General features: G+C 51.6%; 14 protein-coding genes across 14 annotated transcripts; 9 read left to right on the forward strand and 5 right to left on the reverse strand.

The window, feature by feature from the left end:
* Positions 1 to 997: 997 nt before the first annotated feature.
* Positions 998 to 3,854, reverse strand: COCCADRAFT_89183 (uncharacterized protein; the record flags this gene model as incomplete). The annotated part of the gene is made up of 3 exons (XM_007711452.1): positions 998 to 1,056; positions 1,105 to 3,584; positions 3,655 to 3,854. The coding sequence occupies 3 exons, from the start codon at positions 3,852 to 3,854 to the stop codon at positions 998 to 1,000; spliced, it is 2,739 nt and encodes a 912-aa protein (XP_007709642.1).
* A 1,338-nt stretch (positions 3,855 to 5,192) lies between these two features.
* COCCADRAFT_89199 (uncharacterized protein) lies at positions 5,193 to 6,529 on the forward strand (the record flags this gene model as incomplete). The annotated part of the gene is made up of 2 exons (XM_007711453.1): positions 5,193 to 5,926; positions 5,986 to 6,529. The coding sequence occupies 2 exons, from the start codon at positions 5,193 to 5,195 to the stop codon at positions 6,527 to 6,529; spliced, it is 1,278 nt and encodes a 425-aa protein (XP_007709643.1).
* A 1,424-nt stretch (positions 6,530 to 7,953) lies between these two features.
* On the forward strand, positions 7,954 to 8,589 carry COCCADRAFT_89215 (uncharacterized protein; the record flags this gene model as incomplete). The annotated part of the gene is made up of 1 exon (XM_007711454.1): positions 7,954 to 8,589. One exon carries the CDS (start codon positions 7,954 to 7,956, stop codon positions 8,587 to 8,589), a length of 636 nt encoding a protein of 211 aa, XP_007709644.1.
* A 257-nt stretch (positions 8,590 to 8,846) lies between these two features.
* COCCADRAFT_24066 (uncharacterized protein) lies at positions 8,847 to 9,647 on the forward strand (the record flags this gene model as incomplete). The annotated part of the gene is made up of 1 exon (XM_007711409.1): positions 8,847 to 9,647. One exon carries the CDS (start codon positions 8,847 to 8,849, stop codon positions 9,645 to 9,647), a length of 801 nt encoding a protein of 266 aa, XP_007709599.1.
* A 338-nt stretch (positions 9,648 to 9,985) lies between these two features.
* On the reverse strand, positions 9,986 to 10,941 carry COCCADRAFT_2789 (carbohydrate esterase family 1 protein; the record flags this gene model as incomplete). Its single annotated transcript, XM_007711396.1, has 2 exons — positions 9,986 to 10,438; positions 10,498 to 10,941. The coding sequence occupies 2 exons, from the start codon at positions 10,939 to 10,941 to the stop codon at positions 9,986 to 9,988; spliced, it is 897 nt and encodes a 298-aa protein (XP_007709586.1).
* A 693-nt stretch (positions 10,942 to 11,634) lies between these two features.
* COCCADRAFT_2790 (uncharacterized protein) lies at positions 11,635 to 12,366 on the reverse strand (the record flags this gene model as incomplete). Its single annotated transcript, XM_007711397.1, has 3 exons — positions 11,635 to 12,079; positions 12,139 to 12,221; positions 12,298 to 12,366. The coding sequence occupies 3 exons, from the start codon at positions 12,364 to 12,366 to the stop codon at positions 11,635 to 11,637; spliced, it is 597 nt and encodes a 198-aa protein (XP_007709587.1).
* A 260-nt stretch (positions 12,367 to 12,626) lies between these two features.
* Positions 12,627 to 13,296, forward strand: COCCADRAFT_2791 (uncharacterized protein; the record flags this gene model as incomplete). Its single annotated transcript, XM_007711398.1, has 2 exons — positions 12,627 to 12,971; positions 13,039 to 13,296. 2 exons carry the CDS (start codon positions 12,627 to 12,629, stop codon positions 13,294 to 13,296), a joined length of 603 nt encoding a protein of 200 aa, XP_007709588.1.
* Positions 13,297 to 13,517: 221 nt separating this feature from the next.
* Positions 13,518 to 13,821, reverse strand: COCCADRAFT_89159 (uncharacterized protein; the record flags this gene model as incomplete). Its single annotated transcript, XM_007711455.1, has 2 exons — positions 13,518 to 13,574; positions 13,627 to 13,821. The coding sequence occupies 2 exons, from the start codon at positions 13,819 to 13,821 to the stop codon at positions 13,518 to 13,520; spliced, it is 252 nt and encodes an 83-aa protein (XP_007709645.1).
* A 295-nt stretch (positions 13,822 to 14,116) lies between these two features.
* On the forward strand, positions 14,117 to 16,408 carry COCCADRAFT_24069 (uncharacterized protein; the record flags this gene model as incomplete). The annotated part of the gene is made up of 1 exon (XM_007711410.1): positions 14,117 to 16,408. The coding sequence occupies one exon, from the start codon at positions 14,117 to 14,119 to the stop codon at positions 16,406 to 16,408; it is 2,292 nt and encodes a 763-aa protein (XP_007709600.1).
* Positions 16,409 to 17,515: 1,107 nt separating this feature from the next.
* Positions 17,516 to 17,931, forward strand: COCCADRAFT_89192 (uncharacterized protein; the record flags this gene model as incomplete). Its single annotated transcript, XM_007711456.1, has 2 exons — positions 17,516 to 17,619; positions 17,676 to 17,931. The coding sequence occupies 2 exons, from the start codon at positions 17,516 to 17,518 to the stop codon at positions 17,929 to 17,931; spliced, it is 360 nt and encodes a 119-aa protein (XP_007709646.1).
* A 244-nt stretch (positions 17,932 to 18,175) lies between these two features.
* On the reverse strand, positions 18,176 to 19,840 carry COCCADRAFT_34494 (uncharacterized protein; the record flags this gene model as incomplete). The annotated part of the gene is made up of 2 exons (XM_007711427.1): positions 18,176 to 19,454; positions 19,779 to 19,840. 2 exons carry the CDS (start codon positions 19,838 to 19,840, stop codon positions 18,176 to 18,178), a joined length of 1,341 nt encoding a protein of 446 aa, XP_007709617.1.
* Positions 19,841 to 20,542: 702 nt separating this feature from the next.
* Positions 20,543 to 21,280, forward strand: COCCADRAFT_34495 (uncharacterized protein; the record flags this gene model as incomplete). Its single annotated transcript, XM_007711428.1, has 1 exon — positions 20,543 to 21,280. The coding sequence occupies one exon, from the start codon at positions 20,543 to 20,545 to the stop codon at positions 21,278 to 21,280; it is 738 nt and encodes a 245-aa protein (XP_007709618.1).
* A 262-nt stretch (positions 21,281 to 21,542) lies between these two features.
* COCCADRAFT_34496 (uncharacterized protein) lies at positions 21,543 to 22,130 on the forward strand (the record flags this gene model as incomplete). The annotated part of the gene is made up of 1 exon (XM_007711429.1): positions 21,543 to 22,130. One exon carries the CDS (start codon positions 21,543 to 21,545, stop codon positions 22,128 to 22,130), a length of 588 nt encoding a protein of 195 aa, XP_007709619.1.
* A 1,472-nt stretch (positions 22,131 to 23,602) lies between these two features.
* On the forward strand, positions 23,603 to 24,668 carry COCCADRAFT_34497 (uncharacterized protein; the record flags this gene model as incomplete). Its single annotated transcript, XM_007711430.1, has 2 exons — positions 23,603 to 23,761; positions 23,793 to 24,668. The coding sequence occupies 2 exons, from the start codon at positions 23,603 to 23,605 to the stop codon at positions 24,666 to 24,668; spliced, it is 1,035 nt and encodes a 344-aa protein (XP_007709620.1).
* Between the last annotated feature and the right edge of the window lie 53 nt (positions 24,669 to 24,721).

Here is a 24,721-nt window from a genome sequence, read left to right on the forward strand (position 1 = left end):
CGCTTGTCCGCTGCCGTCACACGACGCTTACACGACGCACATGCGGAGCCAGCGACAAAGCGTACAATATCTAGTTCCCCTACTCTCTTAGGATGCACTCCTCATGCACAGCGCTACACACCACCGTCCTGGAGGACTGGTCTTTGCACCACCTCGTAACCCCTCGGTACTGGCTTGCCTGATCAACCACCGGCTACTACTCTTTCGCCCCCTGACGAGACGCTCATGCAGGCATCCAACGCATCCAACCACGAGCAGTAAAGCAATAAACGACGATTGCTACACACCACCTTTCTCTGGGTCACTTACTCACCCTCAACACACGTCGGCATCTCTCCCCTATCCTCGGCCTGTCGACCCTGTCCTTGGGTACGACCCAGTTTCGAGTACTCAACAAGACAAAGGCCTGGCTGAAGAAGAACACAACATCACACACGAATGAACACGGCGAAAGACGCATTGGACAAATTATCTGCATTTTGTTTTGGCTGCCAACCTCGCGCAGCGTATTCATACAGCAAAAAGACTACTCGAAATGTCCTCCGTCTTTACAACCACACCACACCAAATGCTGGGTACAGCGAGCAGCCCATGTCCTCAACTAGATGGACCAGCGCAAAAGACAAACCTCGTCGTCACTCGTAATCCATTGTCGGCATGGGTACCATCATCAAGGTACCGCTAGGGGGGGATCTGGTCGCGAAGAGAATACTATACAAACGTTGTGTATGGTGGGTATGAGAAGGGGGACGTGCAATGTGTGAGTGAATGAGGACGTGCAGATATTAAAGCACGCACTAACATTCCGCTTCAGCCCTTGGTAATCCATGGCGATACCTGATCGACCGCACCAAGAAGCTCAAGGCTGTTCATTCATACAGGGAAGAGAAGGGATGAAGCTGGACCAATCATCGAACACGCAGGGCAGAGCAGGGGGTACGGCAGAGCATGGCAGGCGAGCAAGTCACGCGGAAACAAGAGGGTGTGCCGAAGAGGTTTACTCTTCTTCGCTTTCAGAGCCGCTCGACTCATCGTCGTCGCTGGATGCATCGTGCACTGCAGAGGTTAGTGGATGATTGCTTTGATCAAGCACTGACAACTTACCAGGTGGAGACTGGCTGGATCCCGATGCACCACCCTGGAACGACTGCAACTTCTCCTGGATCTTGCGCATATTGTCTTCCTGCTCTGACTTGCCCATGGGCTTGTTCTTCTTGGGCCGGCTTGCCGTCTGCTTCGACACGGGTCTTGGTGGCTCGAAATCGTCATCGGCTACCGCACCTCCTTTCGGACCGCGCAGAGATTTGATGAACTTCAACAGCTCCCTAAGCGTGTCGTCATTGATTTCATCCATGTCAAGCTCCATCTCGTCGTCATTGACACTGGCAAGGTGCGGGCATCCATTTCGGATAATCTGAACTGCTCGATGCATCTCAGCATCTCCAAGAGTGCTAATACTTTCGGAAATCTCCTGCTTCTGAGCAAAGCTGAGAGGTGCAGGCGCCTTTGCCTTCTTGACGGGCGCGCTCTTGATGGGCTTGGCCGGAGGTGGCACCGCCAGAGGCAGGCTCTTCCTCTTCGCAGATTGCCCAGCGCCCTTCTTCTTCTTGCCAGGTAGCTTGGGCGAGGCACGCTTGGCGCCCGTTTGCTGTTGCAGGAGCTGCTGGGCAGTCGCATTCAGGGCTGCGATTTGCTGCTGGATAGCAATAAACTGAGCTTGAGCTTGCGCTTGAGCTTGGTCTATCTCCTCATCCTCCTCATCCTCGTCGTCATCCTCATCAGAGTAGAGATCGCTTGGAGAATGCTCAGGAGGAGGAGCATGCTGGGCGAGCCAGTCTGCCTTTTCCTTCCACAGACTCTCAAAGAGCTCCTCGAGCTTGTGGCCCATCTGGTTGACGGCGTCACCCTCGGGGTTGAACTTGTAGCAGTTTTGGAACACGAGCTGGGCATCGGCATAGAAGTCCTTTGCACTCTGGTAGACACCGTTCTTGAGATTCTTCTCAATGGTGCCAAAGTCCATGGGCTTCTTGATGATTTTGAGATATGAAGGAATGTTGAGAGCGACAGGATCTACCGGAGAGGTAAAGGGGTAAGTAAGAGTGCTGTACTTTGGCTTCATAAGCTCGGTGATCACAGATTCGCAGAATTTGAGCTCCTGCTGGAACTTCTTCCTTCTCGGCTTAGCATTCGAATAGGGCAAGTCTTTGGAGGGTCTGTGGATCTCGCGCTTTGGTCGGCCATCTGTAGTAGATGAATCACGACGAATCAGCGGAGTGCCATCTTGTTGCAGTGGCCAAGCAGCCTGTGGTGATGTAGCAGCTGGCGTGGGGACAGCGGGAGACTTGACGTTGGGCGGTGCAACGCGCGACTCGCGCCTGGCCTTTTGCGCAGTGTTGACCGACGGCTTCTTGGCCTTTGCTGGCTTGGGCGGCTCTTCAGCAGCAGCGCCCCGAGGCATCTTACCCATGCCCTTGAGGAAATAGGCTCGCAGATTGTATCCGGCCTGCGTGACCGGGTGCTGTTTATTGTTGAATAGCTCGCTGTTGGTAATCATCTGATCAAGATCTGCCATAAAGTCCCTTACATACTTGTACTTTTTCTCCTTCAACTTGGCCTCCATGGTAGTCAAATCCATAGGATGCTTGACAACGTCATAGTAGGTTGGAATGTTGAGTGCTACGGGGTCCACAGGATCCTTGAACGCTAGTGACACCTTGATCTTTTTAGTATTCCGTATCCGCTCAAGCAAGAATTTGCTCTGGGCTTCGGTCAAAGGCGTGGTTGGCCATTCCTCCCAATCGACTGCCTTGTGGACGCCAGAAGCCTCTTGCGCAGATTCCGATGCTGGGCCCGGGGTAGCGCTGTTGCCGTTGGTCTGCTCGGGCTGGCTTGGCAGTGCGGATGGCTTGACTTCGGTTTGGGGGACCGTTTCGTCATCGGTCTTTGTGCGCTTTGCGTCAGGAACATCATCGTCATCGTCTTCACGCGGGCGGACTTTGCCGGACAATGGCGCATCTTCCATCTCGCGGTCTACGATCGCTGGCGATTGCGTTGATGTGACAAGCGTAGTAGCGTCATCCGCACTAGTGTGGATTTTCAAGTCATCCATTGGTTTTGTCGGCGCGCCAGAAGACTCAGCAAGGGTGGACTCGGGTGCGTCGGCAGAAGTGTCCATGCTTTCTGGAGCAGGCTCCTCTTGCTTGGGCGAAATCTGCGTCTCGGGTACTTGCTGTGTGCTGTCGCTTGTGGTCTGGGTGTCTGTAGGCGGTTGCGGAGCTGGCGCGGGCTCGTCGCGCACGTCCGATGTAGGCGCCTCAACAGCGTTTGTCACAGTCGCACCAATGTCCGAGTCACCAAATAGTGAGTTGATATCTTGCTGGCTGTCCGGTAGATACTGTGCGATGCCATCGATTCCAGATGATACGTTGGTCGTGGGTTCGATGGTAGACTCGATGGCAGACTCGTCGGCAGGCGCTGACGTGTCGGGGGCTGCATGGTTGCCGTTTAGGGTTGGTTTCGGTTGGGCCGGGTCGTCGGCGACTTTGCCATTGGTTTGTGGGTCGTCAAAGAGGACGTCGTGCACTCTGCCAGGTATTAATGAACGTTGCGCAAGATGAGGGAGGCAAGCGCAAGGACGCGCAAAGGGCGACTTACCCGTTTGTCTCGGTGTCGACTGCCATGGCGTCTGCCGGCGCAAAAGCGCTCACCTTCAGGTCCAAGGAAGTTTTGTCGACAACAGGCGAGGTCATTACTGCCATAGGGCCATGAAAGGGAAAGTCGGATTTGCGCACGGCTGACAGGGAAGCAGGGCTGCTTGGAGGCGTTGCCAATCTGGGGCTGTTAGCGACAGCCATTGCATGCGCGTGCGCGACTACGCACTAGACCCGTAACCAGGGAGTGATGGGGTGGCAGAATGATGGCAGGATGGTAGAGTACAGTATATGCGAGGGATGTAGTGGGTGCAGTGTCGTGTGCAATATCGGCGCGTGTGTAGCAGCAGAGGTGGGGCGGGGATGTGAGACTAGCGTGGGGAGCAACGCGAGCAACAACGGAGGGGCAGCACGACAAGCATATATGTTGGGGAGGCTGAAACGCACGTGACTACGTACCAAGTGGCGGCGGCGAGATGATGAAGAGCCGTGGCTGTCGGAGCTAAGCCGGACGTTATGCAGCGACCAATGAGCCTTTGCGAAGGCCGACGCGTCTGGGGTGGGGCGCGAGGCGGAAGGGTCGAGGTGAAGGCGAGCGGCGGCGGACTTTTGAATCTGCGGCAAAGACGAGCGCGGGAGGGGAGCAGCAGGCGCAGGCACAGGCACAACCAAATCCAACACCACAATGGCTGGCGATGGAGGATGCGCAGGGATGGTGACGGCGGGCTGGGTGCTCGGACGGCCGGTGAGGACTAGCGCGGTGCAGGTGCAGGTGCAGGCCGGCCGGGGGGTGGAGGTAGGAATTATTAAAAGTCGCAAGTATTACAGAAAGTGTGTGGTGGTGGTCGTGGTGGTGGTCAAGTGGGAGCGGGAAGCGTGGGCGAGCCTGGGCGAGGGGTTGCGAGTGTGGCGGGGTGCGAGTAAGGTTAGGGTGATGGGGAGCAGGCGCGTAGTGATTGGAGGCAGATCAGGACAATGGACGCAAGAACGTCGAAGACAGACGCGAGAGGAGAGGCATTGGGGTTAAGTAGCCCGGCCCTTCCATCTCCGAGCCAAGCCCTGCTGGAGCCCCTGACCTGCCACTAACCTGGACGGGGTACGTGTCCTTGCCGGCCATTGCACCACCACCCTCTGCCTCTCTGCCCCAAAGCCTCAAAGCCTCTGCCTGCCACCAACCCGCCCCGCGCCCGCTGCATCGCCCGCTGCGTGTGCACACTGCTGCATCACCCCTCTGCCCGCCCTCTGCTGCGGCGGCGGAGACGGCGACAGTTGCTGCGACACTTGGTGCTGCTGCTGCCCGCGCCGTGGAGCGTTGCCATCAAGCACCCGTGGGCCAGCTCTTCACCGTACCATGATCCCTGTCTCGGTGGCCCGTGCGTGCAGGGGTGGCTAATCCGCTCTTTCCAAATTTTTTGCGACCACTTGCATCTCTGCGCGTGCTGCTACAGCCTGACAGCACCACGGCCTCATCGACCTCCCGTCTTCCTCGCTGCCCATTCCCCATCGACCCCGACTGTTCACTCCTCAAGGGCTTCTCACACAATGCCCGCCGCCCTCTCAGCTCCCCGCTCGCGCGACCGCGCCCCGCCCGCGAAGAAGGCAAAGTTGGCCCAGCCGCATGCCTCTGTCACAGCCCGCCAGAATGGTCTCAAGGCGCTAGCTGGCGGCAGCACAGCCAAGCCCACAGCCAAAACCACCGGCCTCAAGAATTCGCGCGCTGAAAAGGTCGACGACGCTACGGCGGCCATCCAAGGGCCTGCTGATGCCCACATGGCAGATGCGGACGTCATTGAAATCAGCAGCGCCGACGAGCAGAGCGATGACGATTCCGATGATGCGCACGGCCACTCCGCACACACCAGCGTCGACCAAGACACCCCCGCTCCCAATGCCGCTGCAGATGAGGACAATGAAGATGTTACTTTCGGTGACCGCTTGCGTGCAGAGGCTCCCGAGCCTGTACAAGAGTCGCGCATCATCAGCGTCGAGGATGCTTTCGAACCAAACCCAGAGCGCACCGTAGCTGCGAGAAAAGACCGCCCGCTTGCGCCGCCCAATGCAAACTCTCTCGGCACCGTCCTAACCCAGGCGTTGCGCACAAACGACAAGGAGCTTCTCGATTCCTGTCTGCAGGTTGTCGATGTAGAATCCGTATATGCCACTGTAGAACGGCTGCCATCGTCCCTCGTAGGAACACTGTTGCAGAGACTGGCCGAGCGCCTGCATCGGAGCCCCGGCCGCGCAGGCATGTTGATGGCCTGGGTGCAATGGTCACTGTAAGCTTCCACATGCCGACTGCACATAAGACACGCACGCTGACTCTAATTTTACACAGCGCCGCCCACGGTGGATATCTGGCATCGCAGCCGCAAATCGTCAAGCAACTCACCGCACTCAACAAAGTACTCAAGGAGCGCTCGAGCGGTCTGATGCCTCTCATGTCGCTAAAGGGCCGCCTGGACATGCTTCAGGCCCAACTCGACCTAAGGAAACGCAACCAAGCCGCCAATGACGATGCTGACGAGGCCCTCATTTACGTTGAAGGCCAGGATGACTATGTCTCCGACGACGAGTCGGTTGAGGGTGCCACTGCGACGCCAAAGAGATTGCGCGCAGAAATGGAAGACGACGAGGACAGTTCTTCGGACGAAATGGGCTTGAATATGGAAATGGATGATGTTTCAGACGAGGATAGCGAAGGCTCGGATGACGATCTCATTGATGATGAGGCCGAAGAGACGGACGATGACGAGGGCGAGGATATGTCAGACCCCATGAGCGACGGTATGGATGACGGTGGTGCCTCTGAAAGCGAGGACGAGTCCAAGCCAGAGCGACGGTCCACAGCCGCAAGGGCTGGGCTTAAAAGCCGGCGTTGATTCCTCGCACCGGAGCTTCGATTTTCTCATGTAATTCACCGCAGCCTATGCATCACTGCTTGATGCTTCTGGCTACCCAAAATGGAGTTTGACATACACGGCGTTATTTACAGAGGCGTGGTTTCCTGCCTATGACATTTCGATCGAGTTTCCAATGTCTACATCTATAGACACGATTCTTTTGCGCAGCACTAAGTAGACGACTTTGCATGTCGATTATATTATATTCCGAACCGCAGTCTATTATAGTCTTTGTCATGGTTTGGACGCTTATCAATTGATAGTACCGTAAATCAATGGTATTACTATAGAGGGGTCATGTGATGTCAGAATTCCGTCCAATGGGCCGATTCGAGAGTAAACGGAACTTGTACTTGACAGAGAGTTATGTCAATCCCTTGGACCTGGGACGCACCCCAATACAGGACGGTTCCAAACTTCGGGCCTTTGAAAAATTCAGTACGCAACTCAGTAAAGCTATAGTATACACCATATTCTATTCTCTGGTTTACGAAAGATGCTAGAGCGACTACTTCTTTAGTCAAGGCAGTAACGCCAAGGAACGCACTTCAGTTGTGCGTAGAAAATCATTGTCCAATCAACGGCCTCAACCACAGCTTCGCTCGTTCACTACAGCGCGCCCTATCGCTCGTCTTTTAACACTAATCACCACATTGCGGTACTCCGACGCCTTATCTTGAACCAGATTCCTTCGATCGTCCCGTAAACTGACCGCTTTGATAAGCCCAAAAATACTCTCACCGCATTCTGCGGCATTTTTGGGGGGCTTACTAGCCGCCCATACTTTTGATATCACGTGATGTTATTTGTAGTTCGGTTCCAGTATGCAATTCTTGGATTGAAATACTTTCTGTCGCTGACTTTTTTTTCCCCTCACTTTGCAGTGGTTAGAGAAATTCATACGCTTGGTCGAAACCCAGTCTGTTAGTAAAGAAGAATGTTGTTCTGCACAACACCAATACAATTGGCACAACTCGTCAGCATGACTAATTATTCCACATACGATCAACACCATAGGCTACCAGACCTAGTATTTTACCATATACACTACATTATTTGTTCTCAATTGTGAACATCAAGTACAATGTGTGTCGACTTGTGTGTTCTGACATACGATTTCTTTTGTAGAGCACGGAGCGTCTCTTTGTTGCTGTACTGCACAGTTCGCATATCTTGTTCAACCCTTTGTTCCCACAACGTTCACTTGTTAACAGTGTCTTTGAACAGTTGCACTTTTTGGCTTATATTAGGTGATATTGATCCAACAACAAAATTCTGAATTTGTTCGCTTATGATCTTGATATCTGACGCAACACCAATTTCGCAAGCAATTTCAGTGCTACGTTTCCACCGTAATTACCACATCCATTTCTTCCCACAATATCTCCCTGAATAGACTGAAAATGACATCGAACATTGATCTTCGGGAATTTCCGTCCAACCTCCTGCGTCTTTCCAAACGAGTCTTCGCTAGCATCACAGGAACCCAATCTCCAGTCAAGCAAACATTCCTACTCAGTCCTACCCCCTCGGAAGAAAGCTTCCGCCCAGATTCTCCCATACTTCAACCTTTTTACTGTAGAGGTGCCTTGGCAACTGTCAATACATCAGATACCTCAGTAAATTCACTATCCACTTCAACAGGTAGTACTCCAGAAAATGACCGAGGAACTTGGCGATCTGCAGATGCAAGGATGAGCGATATTCTACCAGACGATTTCCATCTCTATGCCGAGCCCGAGTCACATACACAATGGGAAAGTACCCAGACACATGGTAGACAGCATCAGTCCGTAACTGATCAAGAGCCAATTTTTGGGCCAGAAGTTAAAACTAGGTTGCAAACTATCCACGACGACGATTTCCCATATTATCCTTTACCCTCGCAGGATTTGCTACCCATAGCCCCTGTGCATGAGGAAGCAAAGACAGATCTGAATGATGATGCACGACCACTGGTAAGGAGGGGAGTAAGGGCAATGGGACTGAAGAAGTACCTAAAATGCGTGTTTAGGCATTATGGGATTAAGAAGGCGTAATTAGTTGGTCTTAAAATTATGTATGCATGTTAGTTATCTAGACTGAACAGAATACCCGCGCGATGAATGTAATCTCACAAGTTGTCACAAAAACGTCTGAATTCAAACACTTCACTCATCATGTTTCTGTTCAAAGTCTCCCACCCAACCAAGCCTGTATAAACTTCTGCCATCTCCATCCATATACACTGTAAATCCCCCCCATCCTCACATTATCCACACACACACACACACACACGATAAACAGTGCAAAAACAATGTCTCGCCTCAACCACGCCCACCGAGTCCTCTTACTGATATTTAAATTATCTCCATCTGATCTCCAATCATACCAGAAAGTCACCCAGGCTGACAGAAAGTCAGAGCAGACAAGACAAACTTACCAGACGAAAAAAGTCGAATTATCGTCACATCTACACCACACAGACAAAACCACAATGCCCTCTTACAACACCCCAGCCTACTACCCCACCTCACCCCCATCCCACGGCCTTCCCAGCGACGAATACAAGTACCTAAAACGACAACAAGAAAAATCCCATCTAGAATGGCACTTGGCTAAAAAACACATCCTGCCACCTCCTTCCTCTTCTTCTTTTCCTTCTTCTTCTTCCTCCTCCTACACCTCCACCCCCTCCTTCTCTTCTTCTTCTTCCTTGTCCTCATCCTCCTACCCGCCACCCCCCTTCCCCCCAACCCCCTACCAAATCCAGCGCCTCCCGCACGCCCACCGCGTGCAAATCTCAGAGGTAAAAAACGCAACGCGGGAAGCACTAGCTTCTGTGTTTGATTCCAGTAGTGACGATGATGTGTATGAGACGTGGCCGCGGAGCCGACGTGATGACAGTGCGTATCGCCGTATGAGTTCAAGGAGGGATGTCGATGAGTATTATGCTAGGAATCGAGGGAGGGAGAATAGGGGGAGTGGCGGGTCGATGCGGGTGGGGTATCATAATATGGGTAGGTATGGGGGTAGTAGTAGGTTTTCGGCAGATGAGGATGTTGGGGGACTGAGGCTTGGGAGTAAGTTTAGTTTTGATAGTTTGGATGGTGCTTAGTTGGGCCTTTGTTAGAGAAACTAAAGGATCATAGGATATTTGATATGAATATCAGGTTTCAGTCAGTAAAAAAAAGATTCAGGATCACTGTGAAATCGGAAAAAAAGTGATTTTGCAACATCGAGTTGACATTTCAGTTTATGTACGGGGTTGAATAGCCATTGTCCGCATCCAATGCGTAACAATGAACTATTCAGAGAAACGATAAATATTTACAGTCGAAGCTTCCTTGGGAGCAGGCCTCAAATCACTGGCCCATGGTGATGCGACCCAAAAACCTGTTCAATCTCCTCCTGAAGAATTGTTCACAGTGAACATTGCGGCAAGTACGCACATTCTTAGGCAAAGCCAAAGAACTTCATGTCGTCGGCACCCCGGATAGGGACAGTGTGTCCGATGTTGGCGGCAAGGATACCCTGAACGTTGGGGCCCCAGACGGTCTTGGTGAAAGCGCTCTGAGGGGTGTTCTGCTGAACGCTCTGGGGCTTGTCATAGTTGTAGCCAAAGACACCGGCCCACTGCTTCATCGTCTCGGGGTAGTTCTGGGGGCGGAGGGTGGTATCGATGTTGCCGTGGTAGATTTGCATCTTGGGGCGAGGGCCGGAGTAGCCAGGGTCCATGTCGGTCGCAATCTTGGCCCACGCAGCAGGTGTCTTGATGACCTTGCCCTGAGCACAGTCGCTGTTCCAGGCAGCAACGGCACCAGATGGGGACGCGAAGCAACCGGCGGGCACACCGTTGTAAACAATGGCAGCTTTGAAGAGCTCGGGGTAGGCTGCAGCCATAACATTCTGTGTTGACGTTAGTACTGTAACAGGGGTTTTAAGAAGCGCAAAGGGTAATGGCGTACCGTCATCATAGCACCACTGCTGGAGCCAGTAACAAAGACCTTGTTAGTGTCCACCTTGTACTGCTTAATAGCCCACTGGGCCATGTTGGCAATGGAGTTGGAGTCTCCACCGCCGTTATGGGTGAGTGTCTTCTTGCTGCTCACATCCCAGCATGATTGAGGCGAGCTTGGGTAGACGACGACGAAACCATACTGCTCAGACAGGGTCTTGTAGGGGCTACCGTTGTAGTATGCCTGGGCTGAACCACCGCAGTAATGGATGGCAACAATGAGACCTGGCGAGGCAGCAAGCTTCTTGGGAACATAGATGAAGAAGCCTGCCTTGGTAGGTGCGCTAAAACCGCTGGTAACCTGGGAGAGGGTACCAGGAGTGACAGCACGCTTACCGATAGTCGCGGCTGCGGCTACGGACAAAAGGCTGGAAACGATAGAGAGGAAACGCATGGTGTTGGATTGAAGAAGTGATGGGTATAGTTTGGTGATTCATAGGGTAGTGGAAGTAGTGCGGCTCTTATAGACATTGTTGTGAATAGGAAGGTACGTGCGCCAAGGGAAGCTTGTTTCGCATGCCCAGTATCGCTGTGAAACAGTCCAGCAATCAAGACGAGCGGAAATAGACACATCTAGCCATTCATTGGAGCGATTCTTCTCCATTTTTTCTCTGCCGCAAGGCATATTATATGAAGGGGTTTTTAGATGTGAAGGCACCATCCTTTATTAGACCGAAGCTTGTTTCAATTAAACTTAGCTCGGCAAAGATTATAAGCGCTTGGGTTTCGATTGCTACCGAACCCCTGACGTTTACCAGGTTTCTGACGGATCGGAGAAACTCCCAGATTAATCCGCCGGAAACAATGCAACTGCACTGTCGAAGCATTGCACTGATATGGTCGAAACAAAACTCGGGGTACATTGTAAATAGCGCGGAACCTCGTTTCCCCGACGAAGAGGCAAATCCTCAGGGACAAAAGGCAACACCAAAGGGTGTAAACGTGTTCAGGCACGCTTGGCTTGAACGCCGAGTCGGGCTTGTAGTCGTATCCGATAAGAAGTAGTCTCGGCATGATACCAAGGTGGCAGGTGTCGCTGTTTGGATAGTTGAAAGTAGGCATTGGAAAGGGTCTAGTTTCCCGGTCTTCAACGTCCAGCCCAAATACCATCTCCCCGCCCCAGCCCAGCGAATGTGAGACCGCCCATAACGCCACCGCCGCCCCCACCGCCTAGATTCTTTCCTTCATTTACTGGTCTTTTGGCGACTCTGCCTTGGGCTCTGACTGCGTGTATGACCTTGTCAAGCTGTGTCTCGACGACCACGCCACCGACAATCATTTCGCCCAGTGTGGCGTGCAGTGTCTCGAAATTAAAGATGAGGTCCAGTTCGCATACATTCTCAAAGAGGCCATCAAGTGCCTGTACGAAGACTTGAATAAGGTCAAGAAGGGCGAGGGGCGACTCAGTAGAAGTGGAAATGACGATAAAGTACAAGGTCGCGTAGTGGCGGTAGGTCACGAGCGAGGGCGTGTCGTTGTGCGGGGTGCTAGGAGTCGAGGATTTGGAGCTGCTGGCGAGGAGCGGAGGAAGGCTGGAGCGGGATTAGCTCAGGTTGTGGAGGGCAAAAAGGAGGCATGGAGAGCGGCTCACGGCAAGAAGTTGCATGCTGAATTAGGACGATTGGCGACGAGGGTGAAGATTTCGGAGATGAGGCGTTGCTGGACGCTGGTCTCCTACGCGTTGTTGGTTTAGCGGCGCACAAGCAGGCAGATGGTGGTGGAGGTGACGGTAAAGGTCACGTGCTCATACCAGCTGGGTGTAGAATTTTGTTAGCCGCGGCTGTCCCGCATTGTTGAAGACCAGGACGGCGTTGATCATGATGGCGACGAGCGACGGGTGGTGGGTGATGGGATGCGGTCGGCGGTGAGTCGTGGCAGTTGGTTGGTGAGAGTCCCCGCCTGCTGCAGATGCGGGGACGTTCGCACATAGTAGCACACCACATACGTAGGCGAGCAGGACGAGGAGGGGGTCCATGCTCCTGCCGCTTGCTCCATCACCACGAAGCATTGTACACTATACTGTACTATTACTGTTCTTATACTCGTCTTTCTTGTGCACAATCCAATTCACATCTCATCATGAGACCAGCAGCCACTCGCTTCGCCAGCTTGGTCGCTCGTCGTGCCCTGCGCTCGCCGCTTCGCGACCAATTGCCTGTTGGTCGCGTCATCGCCGGCAGAGCTCCAGCTACTACCAACACAACATGCTTCCGTCCCTTGCATGCATCCGCCAGCCTGCGGAGCATCATGCCGGACTCCGAAGACCCAAAGCCACCAGAGCTTCCCTCCCAAGAAACGCCAGTCAAAGCGACCGACATCTCAATGCAAGAGTTCCACGAGCGCGCAGACCATTACCTGGGCGAGCTGCAGCAGAGGCTTGAGGAAGCACAAGAGAACGACCCAGCCATTGAGGTGGATTACTCAGTATGTCGGCCTTATGCACATGCATCGGCATTGAATTGATTGCTAATTTGCTTTTGTCTATAAACAGTCTGGCGTCCTCGAAGTTACATCTCAGAGCAACACATTTGTCTTGAACAAGCAACCCCCAAACAAGCAAATCTGGCTCAGCTCCCCAATATCTGGACCAAAGCGTTTCGACTGGGTCGTGTCCCAAGAAGGTATGGGCGAAAAGGAAGGATGCGGTATTGGAGACTGGGTATATTTGCGAGACGGCACCTCGCTGACTGAGATTCTAAGGAAGGAGCTGGGTGTTGATGTCAGCGTTGATGACGAGGTTCCGCGCTGATGGAGCAGAAAATGGTCACTGACATTTGCTGTAGCACGCCGCTCAGGCCGCACATCCTGGGAATGGGTAGTCCATAGCCAAGTAGCGACAAGTCCAAAATTGTTATGCGCGCATGTTGTTCCAAACGCCGTGAAATGTAACACCACAATACCTGCAAGGACAAGGCCTGAAAAAAAGGTAAAAGTCTCCGCGGGTGATTGGTAGATCGAGAAGATGCAACTCTAGGCGGCAATGGCAACACTCTGCGGTGCGTCGTCGTTTTCCGGGGGAAGGTCGGACTGCGCAATGTCAGCAATGTCATGACTCACAAGGAACAAGCCCGGCACATACGGGGTCGAATATAATCCTAATCATCAGGCTGCAGCTGGGGCAACGCGCAATATCCTCGCCGTCTCGCATGTCGAAAATGGAAATCTCAAAACGGTCGCCACAGGGACATGGGTGGTGATAGATTTGCAGTGTCTCATCATAGAAACAGTCCTCGATTTCGATTTCGTCGTAGAGGTTCAACTCTTCGTCAGCCATGGCTTCTAGTGTGGGTGGAATAGTTTGTCGACAACGTGGTGGTGGCGCGGGGAGGGGGGCACTGGGGGGAATGGAAACTTGGGCTCGGACGCGCTAGGTCTTGACTGCAGCCGTCCATTCACACGCCTTGGACCTCCGAACCCCAACACGAACACGACACACATGTAACTACACACACCATACACCAAGACCGCAACCACCACCCGCTGTCTGCCGTCCGCCCGCACCGCCCGCGACTTTCACCCTATCATGGGCATGGGCGCTCGCCTGCCCCAATCCACCACCGCTCAGCACCATGGGCGATGTCGAGTCCGCGACAGTCAAGCTCGCTGAGCTGCTACGACATCCAGAGGACCTCGACAAGATCCCTGCCCTCAAGGCCGAATTCACCCGCAAGAAGGCAGCTGTCGATGGTCAACTGCGCCATGGCCTCAAGGAGCAGCTGGAGCTGACTCAATCGGGCATGAGTAGCATTACTGAGGGACAGCGGACCGTCAACCTGATCAAGGAGGAGATGATGAAGATTGACAAGCTGTGTGCAGAGGCCCAGAACATGATCCAGGACTTTCCCCACATCAACCTGGTAGCCCAGACACACAAGAACTTTGAGTCGGTCGAGAAGATGCGAACCGATATCGAGAGCTTCGCACAGCGCCTGGAGAACCTCGAGATGCTGTTGGAAGAAGATGCCCAAGATCCTGCCAACCAACCCAACCTACTGCAGGTACACTACGGCTTGACGCAGCTGCGCGACATCCGTGACGAGGCTATAGGGCAGATCAAGAACAGTGACAGCTCCACGGAGCTCATCGACAACCTCACCCTTGAAAGCGGTGTCACAGTACAAGATCTCTTTACGCGATTGGACGACGTCGTCGAGTGGTTTGACAGGCATGTTGGCGAGGCTTGCATAAACTTGATTGAGCTGGTCCAGGCTGGCAACGATGGCATGGTAGTGCGCCTGGCTGTCGTCGTTGAGGAGGAGGAGAAGACGGACAAGAAGATCAAGGCTTTGCAGGATGCTCAGAGAGAATTTGGAGACCTTGCTTCGCGCTTCAAATCCATTGCTCAAGGTCCCAAGGAGCTCCGTGGATACAAAGAGAAGTTCATCACGTCGATTGAATATGTTTGCAAGGCACAAATGGACGAAGTGAGACAAAAGTTCATGGAGGACCCCGAGAAGATTGAAAAGTACTTCAAGTGGTACTTCAACAACCTCAACACCGTGAAGCTAGGCATGGTTAACCTGATGCCCAAGAAGTGGAAGATTTTTGAGACATATACCAACATTTACCACACCCAGATGCACGACTTCCTGATGAGTTTCGCTGATGACGAGGCCTTGGGACCACAGTACCTGCTTGGTGTTATCAACTGGGTGGACAAGTACTACACCAAAATGCAGAAGCTCGGTTTCTCGGAAGAGCAGCTGCAACCGCACGTTATTGATAACCGTAGTGCCGAACTGATTCGCACATATCGCTCAGTCATCATCCAGGCAGTGGACCAATATATGGAGCGCATCAACAGCCAAGATAGGAAAAGCTTCCTGGATCAGGACAGATCTGCATATGAGATCAATCCCGATGGCATTTACCAGACGAGATCGCTGGGAGATGTTTGGACGCTGTTCAGCCAAAACATTGGCGTCGCAGCGAGCAGTCAGCGTCCTGACGTGGCCGACGGTGTGGTAGACGCCATGTTCCGCGCTTTGATTTCACGCCAGCGCATATGGACTCAGCTCATAGACGAAGAGAAGGCCAAATATGTCGGTGCCAATCCTACGCTTGATGGGGATGGAGTGCCCGTCTTCCAAGAATGGCTCGTTGCACTCGCAAACGACCAAATTATATGCATTGATGACGACCTAGACGGCAGTGGCCGTGCTTCATTCTTGAGCGTCTTTGAGCGCGAAGTAACGCCCATTGTTTCGCAAGATTACATGATTGACAAGTTGTCCAAGAATATTGACGAAGTCAAGAACGGGTACATTGACATTTCGTCGCACTGTATACAAACCTTTTGCGAGCTAATCTTCCTGACGGACTTCAAGCCCATCTTTACCAAATTCTTTACGCCGGAGTGGTATTCGAGAACAGACATGGCATCCATCATCTTGACCTTCAGAGACTATCTCGCTGAATTCGAGGGACAGCTTCACCGCTCGCTGCGTGACCTGATTATCGATTCCCTTGCCGATGAGCTGCTCGTACAGTATCTGGGAGCCGTACGCAACAAGGGTGCAAAGTTCAAGAGAACGGACCAATTCGGAGCCAAGATGAAAGACGATCTCCTCACTGCGTTTGAGTTTTTCAGGTCGTACGGAGAGCAGGGCGCAGACATCATGCAGCGATGGCGTGCTGTGCAAGAATTTCTCAACTTGCTTGAATGCGACAAGTCCCAGGTTCAGTTTGTTTATGTGCAGTTCAAGTCTGCCTACCGGGATGTCAGTATTAGTTGGGTCGAAGCTGTGTTGAGGACCAGAGATGATTTCGATAGGGGCATGTTGAATGCAGTCAAAGCAAAGGCTGCAGAGCCTATTGCGGAAGATGCACCTCCTGACCCGATCATGGGAAGAGTGAAGTGAGGCGGAGTCGGCTGTGGGATTCAGGGCGACCTTTGGCGTTGCAGGTGTACTTAGACACTCGCATGAAGTGGGTCGGCGCAACGGCGACATGGCTGAGGATGCTATTAGTAGAGCAATACCCCAGGACTATAACCACGCCAAGTTTAGCGAATACAAATATTTTTCTACATTGCGCAAAATTTTTGACCTGCTGCCTCTCCGGCAAACTCCTGACTATCTCACGGGAATTTGCTGCACTACCGCTCATTGCCGGACATGACGTCGGCAGTCGGCTGCTTGGGTGTTGTCTTATACTGTGACAGTGTACGCAATCGAACGGTACCTTCATATCTCTCCAGAATGCGTTAGAACGAATCCGGCTAGCGCCAGGGCCCCACCAACGTCTCAGATGGCGGCCAAGAAGCGCGTGATAATCTCGTGCCGCTCCTATCAAGATGAGGGGTTAATCTATCCACAAGCGGCTGTCTTGGTTGCTGGTTATGATTGCACCATGTTTTGAAACACTGCTCGTGTTTAACAAGGGCCAATACTACCTATGCACTGCACATGGCATTGTGTAACTTCGAAACTGATGGCAAGAAGAACGCCCCAAAGCACGCATGACTACAAGCATAGATGGAGCAATGCGCATTTCACTCCACCATAGTCCCACCGCTGAGAAAATACACCATCCAACCATTGCTGCTGTCGCTCATGGATCGTCGTCCTAATCTCCGTTATCACCCCAGCTTTCGACCCTTTGACCCTGCGCTCCGTGGCTCGTGCAATGAGACTCTATCCAATCCATACCCCGACACGGAGGAAATGAACCGGCATAGTCGATCCCAAGCAAGGCTGGTGCGCCCCATATACATCAATCCACTGGTCTCCTTCATCTACTGTTAATATGCGGCATGTATAAGAGCGCCTCTACGCCTCGCCTATAGATACCTTTGCTTCTTCTTACCATCCAAACATCCACATAATCAATAGTATTCACTACTGTTAGTCACTCTTTTGAAACAACTACCCACGTTCTTTACAGCAACGCATCTCTCTCACGTTCAACTACTCTTTTTCGTTCTATACCCATTTCTTCTACAACCAAGAACAAGAACAATAAGCAAAATGCGTTTCACCATCATCGCCGCTTCTCTCGTCGCAGCTGTTGCTGCTCAGTACCCGGCTGCTAGCGAGACTTGCGCCGCTCCGGTCACCGTCACTGTCACCAAGTAAGTCTCATATCATACCAACAGCACTTCAAAAACACTTGCTAATCACCTTCCAGGACCCTGGGCCACACTCCTGTTGCTCCCTCCAGTGGCTCTGCCTACTACCCAACCACTGTTGCTGTCTACCCCACCAGCACTCCCCTGGTTCCCGAGGCTTCCACCGTCATCAGCGGTGCTCCTCCTGCCGTCTCTGGTACCGCTGCTCCTACCGGCACTGGCGCTCCCATCCCTGAGTTCACTGGTGCTGCTTCCAGCATCAAGGTCGGCAGCGCTCTTGCTGGTCTCGGTGCCGTCGCCGCTCTTCTGTTGTAAACGTGCAAGTGAAGGACTCCTTTTGGGAACATACTAGGGCAGAGCAGCTGTATATACCCTGACTTACAATTCTTTTTACCCCTCTTTTCAATCACACTTTGGGCTTCGTTTACGGACGCCCTTTTTCTCACGTCTTGTTCTGTCAGATGTTGTCTGCAAGGTTCTCAATGGTCGTCATGAACGATGAACTAGATTGACTTGTTCATAGCGTTAATGTGTATCCATTCCATCTACTTTGCTGCCTTCATGATTTCGTCGTCAAGAATCTTTGTGCCGGAGCTTTGCCCGTGATCAGGTACTCGACGATTATGTCGCCCGCTTCTCCGCCCAGTGGTAAGCTTCCGTGCCCGTCACCCTGGCGGACTACCAACACTGAGTTTTTAATCTCCTCCAACATACCCACCGCCCATGGAATTCCTGTAGAAGCGTCTCCCGTGCTCGTCACCATGAGCACAGTGGTATTCGACTTGACATCTAATTTCTGAGGTGGATTCTTCACTGGAACAGGCCATCCGATACACGCGTGTTGCGCAGCCCATCTGTGATTTGCGCCGCGGTTAAGATCAAAATACGCATTAGCCATTTCCATCTTGGCCTTGACTTCTGCAAGCGAATCCGAGCGATCCCAGTCCAGGCATTGAATCGCGAGCCGGGAAAAGACCTCGGGGCTTGCAGATGATGTTGACAGGGCAGTTGCATCGCCGCGCGAAGCATTGAACAGTGCCGACGCGAGAAGCTCCCAGGACGCACCCAGGCCTATTCCTGCCCCAGGGAAGTTCAGGTGGCCTTGCGCATTGAAGAGAATGTCCTCGTCGCTTACAGCTGCTCGGCAAGTGATGCCGTCGCAGGATGGTGCGGGTATCGGTGTTTCCTTTGCGTTGGCAAGTAGATCTAGCCACAGTGCTTTCACGTCCTGCCCGCGAAGCGGCGAGTTTTCACCAGTAGCTGCCCACGCGAAGAAGTGTTGTAGGACAAGCTCGTAAGACGACGCGCCGATGAAGACATCTGCCGCTTCAGATTGCGAGTGCTGTGATATGGCATCAAGGACAAGAGTGCGGACGTTGTCGGGAAACAAACTGATGTACTGTGCAGCCAGTTGAGATCCATAGGACAATCCAACAAAATTTATCGGCTCGTTGCCCAGTGCTATGCGAACAGCTTCATGGTCTTTTGCTGCGCTGATGGTATCGACGTGTTCAAGCAGTGGTCCCGTCAACTCACGGCATGATTCTCCCAACCTCTTGTTTTTGTTGGCAAGTGCAGCATACTCCTCTTCTGTCTGAGGAAATAGCGATACAACTTCTGCGTAAATTGCTGGGTCGCACTTTATCTGATGGCTCATACCAGTACCGCGTGGATCCAACCCGATGATATCAAATGCAGGCCGAAGTTGGGGGGTCTGGCCTGGGAATGCGCTTATCGCTATTAATGATACTAGCGATGATGCTGGTGAACCGGGGCCTCCTGGGTTGATGAATACGGAACCAATCTTGGATGTTGTATTTGAAGGCGCTGCGGGTAGCCTGACGAGCCCAAGATCAAAGTGTTCGCCATAGGGCGTGTCCCAATCAATGGGGACCGAGAATGTTGCGCATTCTAGGCTTGGGGGCAAGCCAAACTGTGGTAGGCATGTATTCCATGATATAGAAGAAGATGTACTGTTTAGTGGTGGGAAAGTGTATGCATTCATGGCGAGCTGGTATGATATCAAGAAATCGCGTGACAAATTAACGTATGTTAGTACGCTTGTTCCAGGACCAGGTTCAAGAGGCGGGATGAAAGCTAAAAGTTGCTGGGAAGAGGAACTTGAGTGCCTTTTACCCAGCGGACCTGCGTATCTACCCTACAAGGTGCAATTATTGGTGCCTTGAAATGTAAGCGCTACATCTCGGTAACGGGAGAGCGGCATCCAACTCCACGTAAAACCTACCCTAATTCGCTTAGTATATACAGTAGTGCTGATTTACGCTGTTCATTGCCAAGTAAGGCGTTTACAGATGCCGGATTAGGTGCGTGGTATGATCCTTCGGAGGGTACGTACAACACAATACTACGCCTGAAACGTTACTGGATTGTATTGAGAGGAGCAGGAAAAACTTTGGTCGTCCTGTTGAATGTCGTGGTCCCATGACTTGAGCCGGCCGAAGAGTCCCCGCATTGCACGCTGTGTACATGCTATAGTACCCATGCTTTATGCTATACGTTTTATATGTAGTAAGTGATTGGTGGAGTGCCACGTGCTGCGGCGATAAGGTTATGACGCAATCATTCGTCCGAAGATCTGTGTAACATCTGAGACGCGCTGAACATTAATTCTTTGTAAACCAATACTGCCCATGTGAAACACTCTTCAAGGAACGACTGAAGTCAAGGGTTTTTGAGTTATTTTAAGTTCGAAGGTCCATACTCGAAACGTCTATATCGGGAGGTGAGTCCAGATGGTGGCAACAATGGCTGAAAGTCGGCTGCATGCACCAAGCGTTGTAAACACTGTTGTGTGCAACAAATCGCCCAATACTACTCCAATAGCACGTATCCTGCACTGAGTTACCGCTGGCATCTAATAAGAACGCTGTGGTAGTTTCCGTCATAAAACATCACATAGAGCCTGATGACGTCGACAAGCGACAAAACTCATGGGCCAGAGCTGACAGAGGCGGTCCTTATCCTTCAGACTATCGTACGAAAATTCATCAAGGATGTAGAAAGCAAGCGTCAAAATGTCTTCCAGAATATACCACATGACCTAGCACTGAGTGGTGAATTGGCAATAGTCAGTAGCCTTTCAGCTGCTGATGAGGAGACCAAAACCCATTTGGAGAGCCTTTTCGAAGAGACTCTAAGATTAGAAAGACAGCTTCGTGCGATAGGTAAATGGCATCCACCACCAACATCCTGGGATGCGCCATTGCCGACCGCTCTCGATTTTGAAGACCTTTCGAGTACAATTCGCATTCTTCGCAACATGATCGGTTCCACGGCTTCCGCCAACCAGCGCACCCCCCAACAAACGTTGTCAGCCTACTCCTGGACTTGGGATCCCGCATGGCACGAGTTTTACACATTCCTACCTACTCAAAACGCGTATATCTACCTGTCCCAATGGAAACTGAACGAAGCAAGAGGCGTCTGGGAACATGTAAGCATGGCTGGAACAAACTTGATGCCAAATGACGCTGCAGAAAGGCTGGGTGCTTGGGAAGACTGGAGGTGGGATGCGATCGCCGGACAATGGTATCTCGATATGGGATCAGAGTCCGGCGAGAAGATTCAGACATTTGCAAGTCCGTGGCAAATACAAGAAGATGGCGAGTGGGTATACGTCGGAACGATTGGACGCATCGAGTGAAAGCGTGGCAGCTAATCTCTTGCGCAGGCATAATGCCTGAGTAATTCTCATGCAATCTGGAATCACCTTTGGATACCTAAATAAACTGAATAGTACCTTGTGAAAAAACAATGTCCTAGAACTTTCCTTGATAACCATGTGCTGTAACAGAGGTTCCGAGCCAGCCTTCAACCCTACCAACTATAAACTTCAAATATCTCCCTCTGACGCATCTTTCTGATGCAAGAAACATTTGAATCTGGCGCGCGTTGTTTTTGGAAGCATGCCACGACTGAAACCAAAGGTGGGCCAGGCCCGCAGAAACACGTTTCCGATCGTTGCTCGTATTCCACATGGACATAGTGCGTATGGAACCTGCGTTGCACCAATTAGCAGCACCGAGGCAGAAGATCACGTGTTATCGCAATCATTCACTAGTCACCATGACTACTTCAACTACCAATCCGAAGTTGATGTACCCAATAAACCCCATCTTAAACGCCCACACATTCCCACCCCGCTCCAGCTCCAACCCGATGACAACGCACCTCTGTCAGCCGGCCCTTCAGCCTACAAATACATGCCGCTGGCCTTGCGCACCCCGGACCTCGAGTCCTTCCGCTATGACCACGGCATAGAATTCAAGAGGCACCTCTCGATCAGAGAGACGGTCTTAAAAGCCCAGTGGCATCAGATCTTCGACGAAGACGCCCTAATAGTAAGGACAAAGCGCAAGAGTATACAATCTCTTAGAAAATTAAAGAACATTGTTCGTAGTAAGTTTGCCTGGGGGAAGGAATTTTGGAATGCATTTCGCTCCAGGTTGAAAAGGGAGTCCAAAGTCTCGCAGGTTGAGCGTTGTGAAGTTTGAGTTAATCAACATTTCTTATTTTTCCTTTTCTTCTCTTTTACGTAACGCGTATCTTTTGATTTCTCAAGACTGCAGTGTGACTTCTCGTGTTAGCTGCGGCGTTTTTTGGACGGTAAAATTGGATCAGAATTCACTTTGTATGTTTCAGTTCGATCAGGCAACGTTCAGAGGTGATACCGAAAACATTTGGACTCAATGTGGTCTAGGTGTTTATTTTACAGAGTAGCTTAGTCGAAGGAGGCCTTGGGAGAAGCGGCTTGAGTACCGGAGACAGGATACAAGGCCATGGCTAGGAAGAGGTCATGACAGCAACTGTGGCGTGCGAGAGTCTCATGGTGGCGGTGATAGCGACAGGTGGTGACAAGAGTTTGTTGTTCATGTAGTAATCGGCGTGGGCGGAGCAGGGCGGGACCATAGTGGTGCACGAAGGGAGTGTATGGGCACCACTGCTTGTGAAACCAATGGAAATCGGTACGCTACGTTGAGATTGCCATAAGAATTCTAAACCTTGTTCTTTGCAGGGCATTAGAGCAATCTGTTAGGCACGCTTTGCACTTTCCGGCGTTGCTTGACGGTGATAATGAACTTTACGTACATTCAGGCACTATCGTGTGCTTCAGGGATCTCGCGACACGAGAGACCAAAACTATGAAACTCTGCATAGGGGTACTCGGTTTGCAGTTTTCAATAATGCTTCTCTGAACCTTGTTTGTTGTGCAGCGTAGGCACGGAGCGGATGGGATCAGGCTCAGCAACCGAGCTTGAGGCAGGGCGCAAGGTAAGTAAGCCGTCCAGCTCAAGAAACCGACTCAACGTTCCGCTTGCTTTGTCTTCACAAAATTGAGCTAACCAGCGTGAGTCCTAGGCTTTCCCCAAATTCTATATTTACTCTATATCTTCTGCATTGGCCACGTGAGCTCGTTGCTATCCAGTTCAGATCTTTTGTCCGATCTTTTGGACTTCATTGACTTGAAGCCGGCACTCATGAGTGGCGCAGAACATTTCAAGGCATTTTCAATAGTCACCTTACTGCAAAGTATGTAAGAGCTGCAACGGTCTCAATAACTCTACGAATAATCAGTTAAACCCGCTCTATGATCGTGGTACCTGTTTCGTGAATAATTATTTACATTATCAAGGGAGTACATCCTGCTCGACGATCGCCAAAGTTGTTCGGTCAAAACATAGCCATCAAGTTTTCACACGTATCTTATTTGCCGTGAACTCGCCTTCAATATGCATCAACGGCTTCTTCGTGCGGCTACAACGTCGTCTTGCGGGTTGATTACTCGATCAGTACGAATCGCAGCTTTTGCCGACCATGGCACCATCTGCAAACATCCACCAAATGGCAGATTCACGCGCAAGGTGCTGAATATCTGCCGACAGGACTGCCCGAATGGACGAGTGCGCAATAAGAAGTCCGATCGGCCATCGCTAAGATATGCTCAAAGTACCCTGATGAGTACTGGATGGAAAGAGATAACAACCAGCTGTTCCCGTGGGAAATCTACAACGATCTAGCATCAGACGGCTGGCTTGGCATTTGTCTTCCAGAAGAGTACGGAGGATCAGGCCTTGGCATCTCGGAAGCGGCCATCATGCTGCAGACTATAGCTGAATGGCGCCTCGTCTGTCCATATGAACATTTTCGGACTGGAGCCAGTCGCGAAGTTCGGCACGGTAGAGCAGAAAAAACGATGGCTAGTACCACTCATTCAAGGCAAAGAGCGAGCGTGCTTTCGTGTCACAGAGCCTAATACAGGACTGAATAATTTACAGCTGCAGTCTACCGCAAAGAAGAACGACGATCATTACATCTTGGAAGGCTCAAAAATCTGGATTTCTACAGCTCAAGTTGCGGAAAAGATTTTGATACTCGTACGCAGAACACCACTTGAAGAATGTTCAAAACCTAGCCAAGGTCTCTCCCTGTTCTACACTGATCTCGATCGGAATGCAGTAGAAGTTACGAAGATTCCAAAAATGGGGCGCAATGCGGTCGATAGCAATACTCTTTTCTTCGAAGACTGGGAAGTTCCAGCCGAGGATCTAATTGGACAGGAAGGCGATGGTTTCAAGATGATAATGCATGGACTGAGTGCCGAGCGGGTGCTAGTAGGCGCGGAAGTATTAGGCATTGGATTCGCTGCTATTCGTCGGGCGTCAAACTATGCAAAAGATCGTGTGGTTTTTGGTAATCCCATTGGTAAATACCAGGGAATTCAACGCCCACTCGCAGAATGCTGGATGAATCTGGAAGCTGCAAGACTAATGCTCTATCTTGCAGGACGCTTGTACGACCAAGGCTACGAAAGTGGCGAACAAGCTAATTCTGGAAAATTCTTAGCTTCAGAGGCTGCTTTCAAAGCTGCTGAACGAGCAGTATTGTCTCACGGCGGCATGGGCTACGCAAAGGAGTATCACGTCGAACGTTATCTGAGGGAAGCCACATTATCGAGGATCGCTCCGATCAGTGGTGAAATGATTAGGAATTATATCAGTCAGCGAGTATTGGGGCTACCTAGAAGTTATTGATTGTTTCTGGCGGAGCACCGCTTTTCTTGGATTCAGAGGAGACTAGCAATGGA

The sequence above is a fragment of the Bipolaris zeicola genome (assembly GCF_000523435.1).
Source record: "Bipolaris zeicola 26-R-13 unplaced genomic scaffold scaffold_29, whole genome shotgun sequence".
Lineage (NCBI taxonomy): Eukaryota > Fungi > Ascomycota > Dothideomycetes > Pleosporales > Pleosporaceae > Bipolaris > Bipolaris zeicola.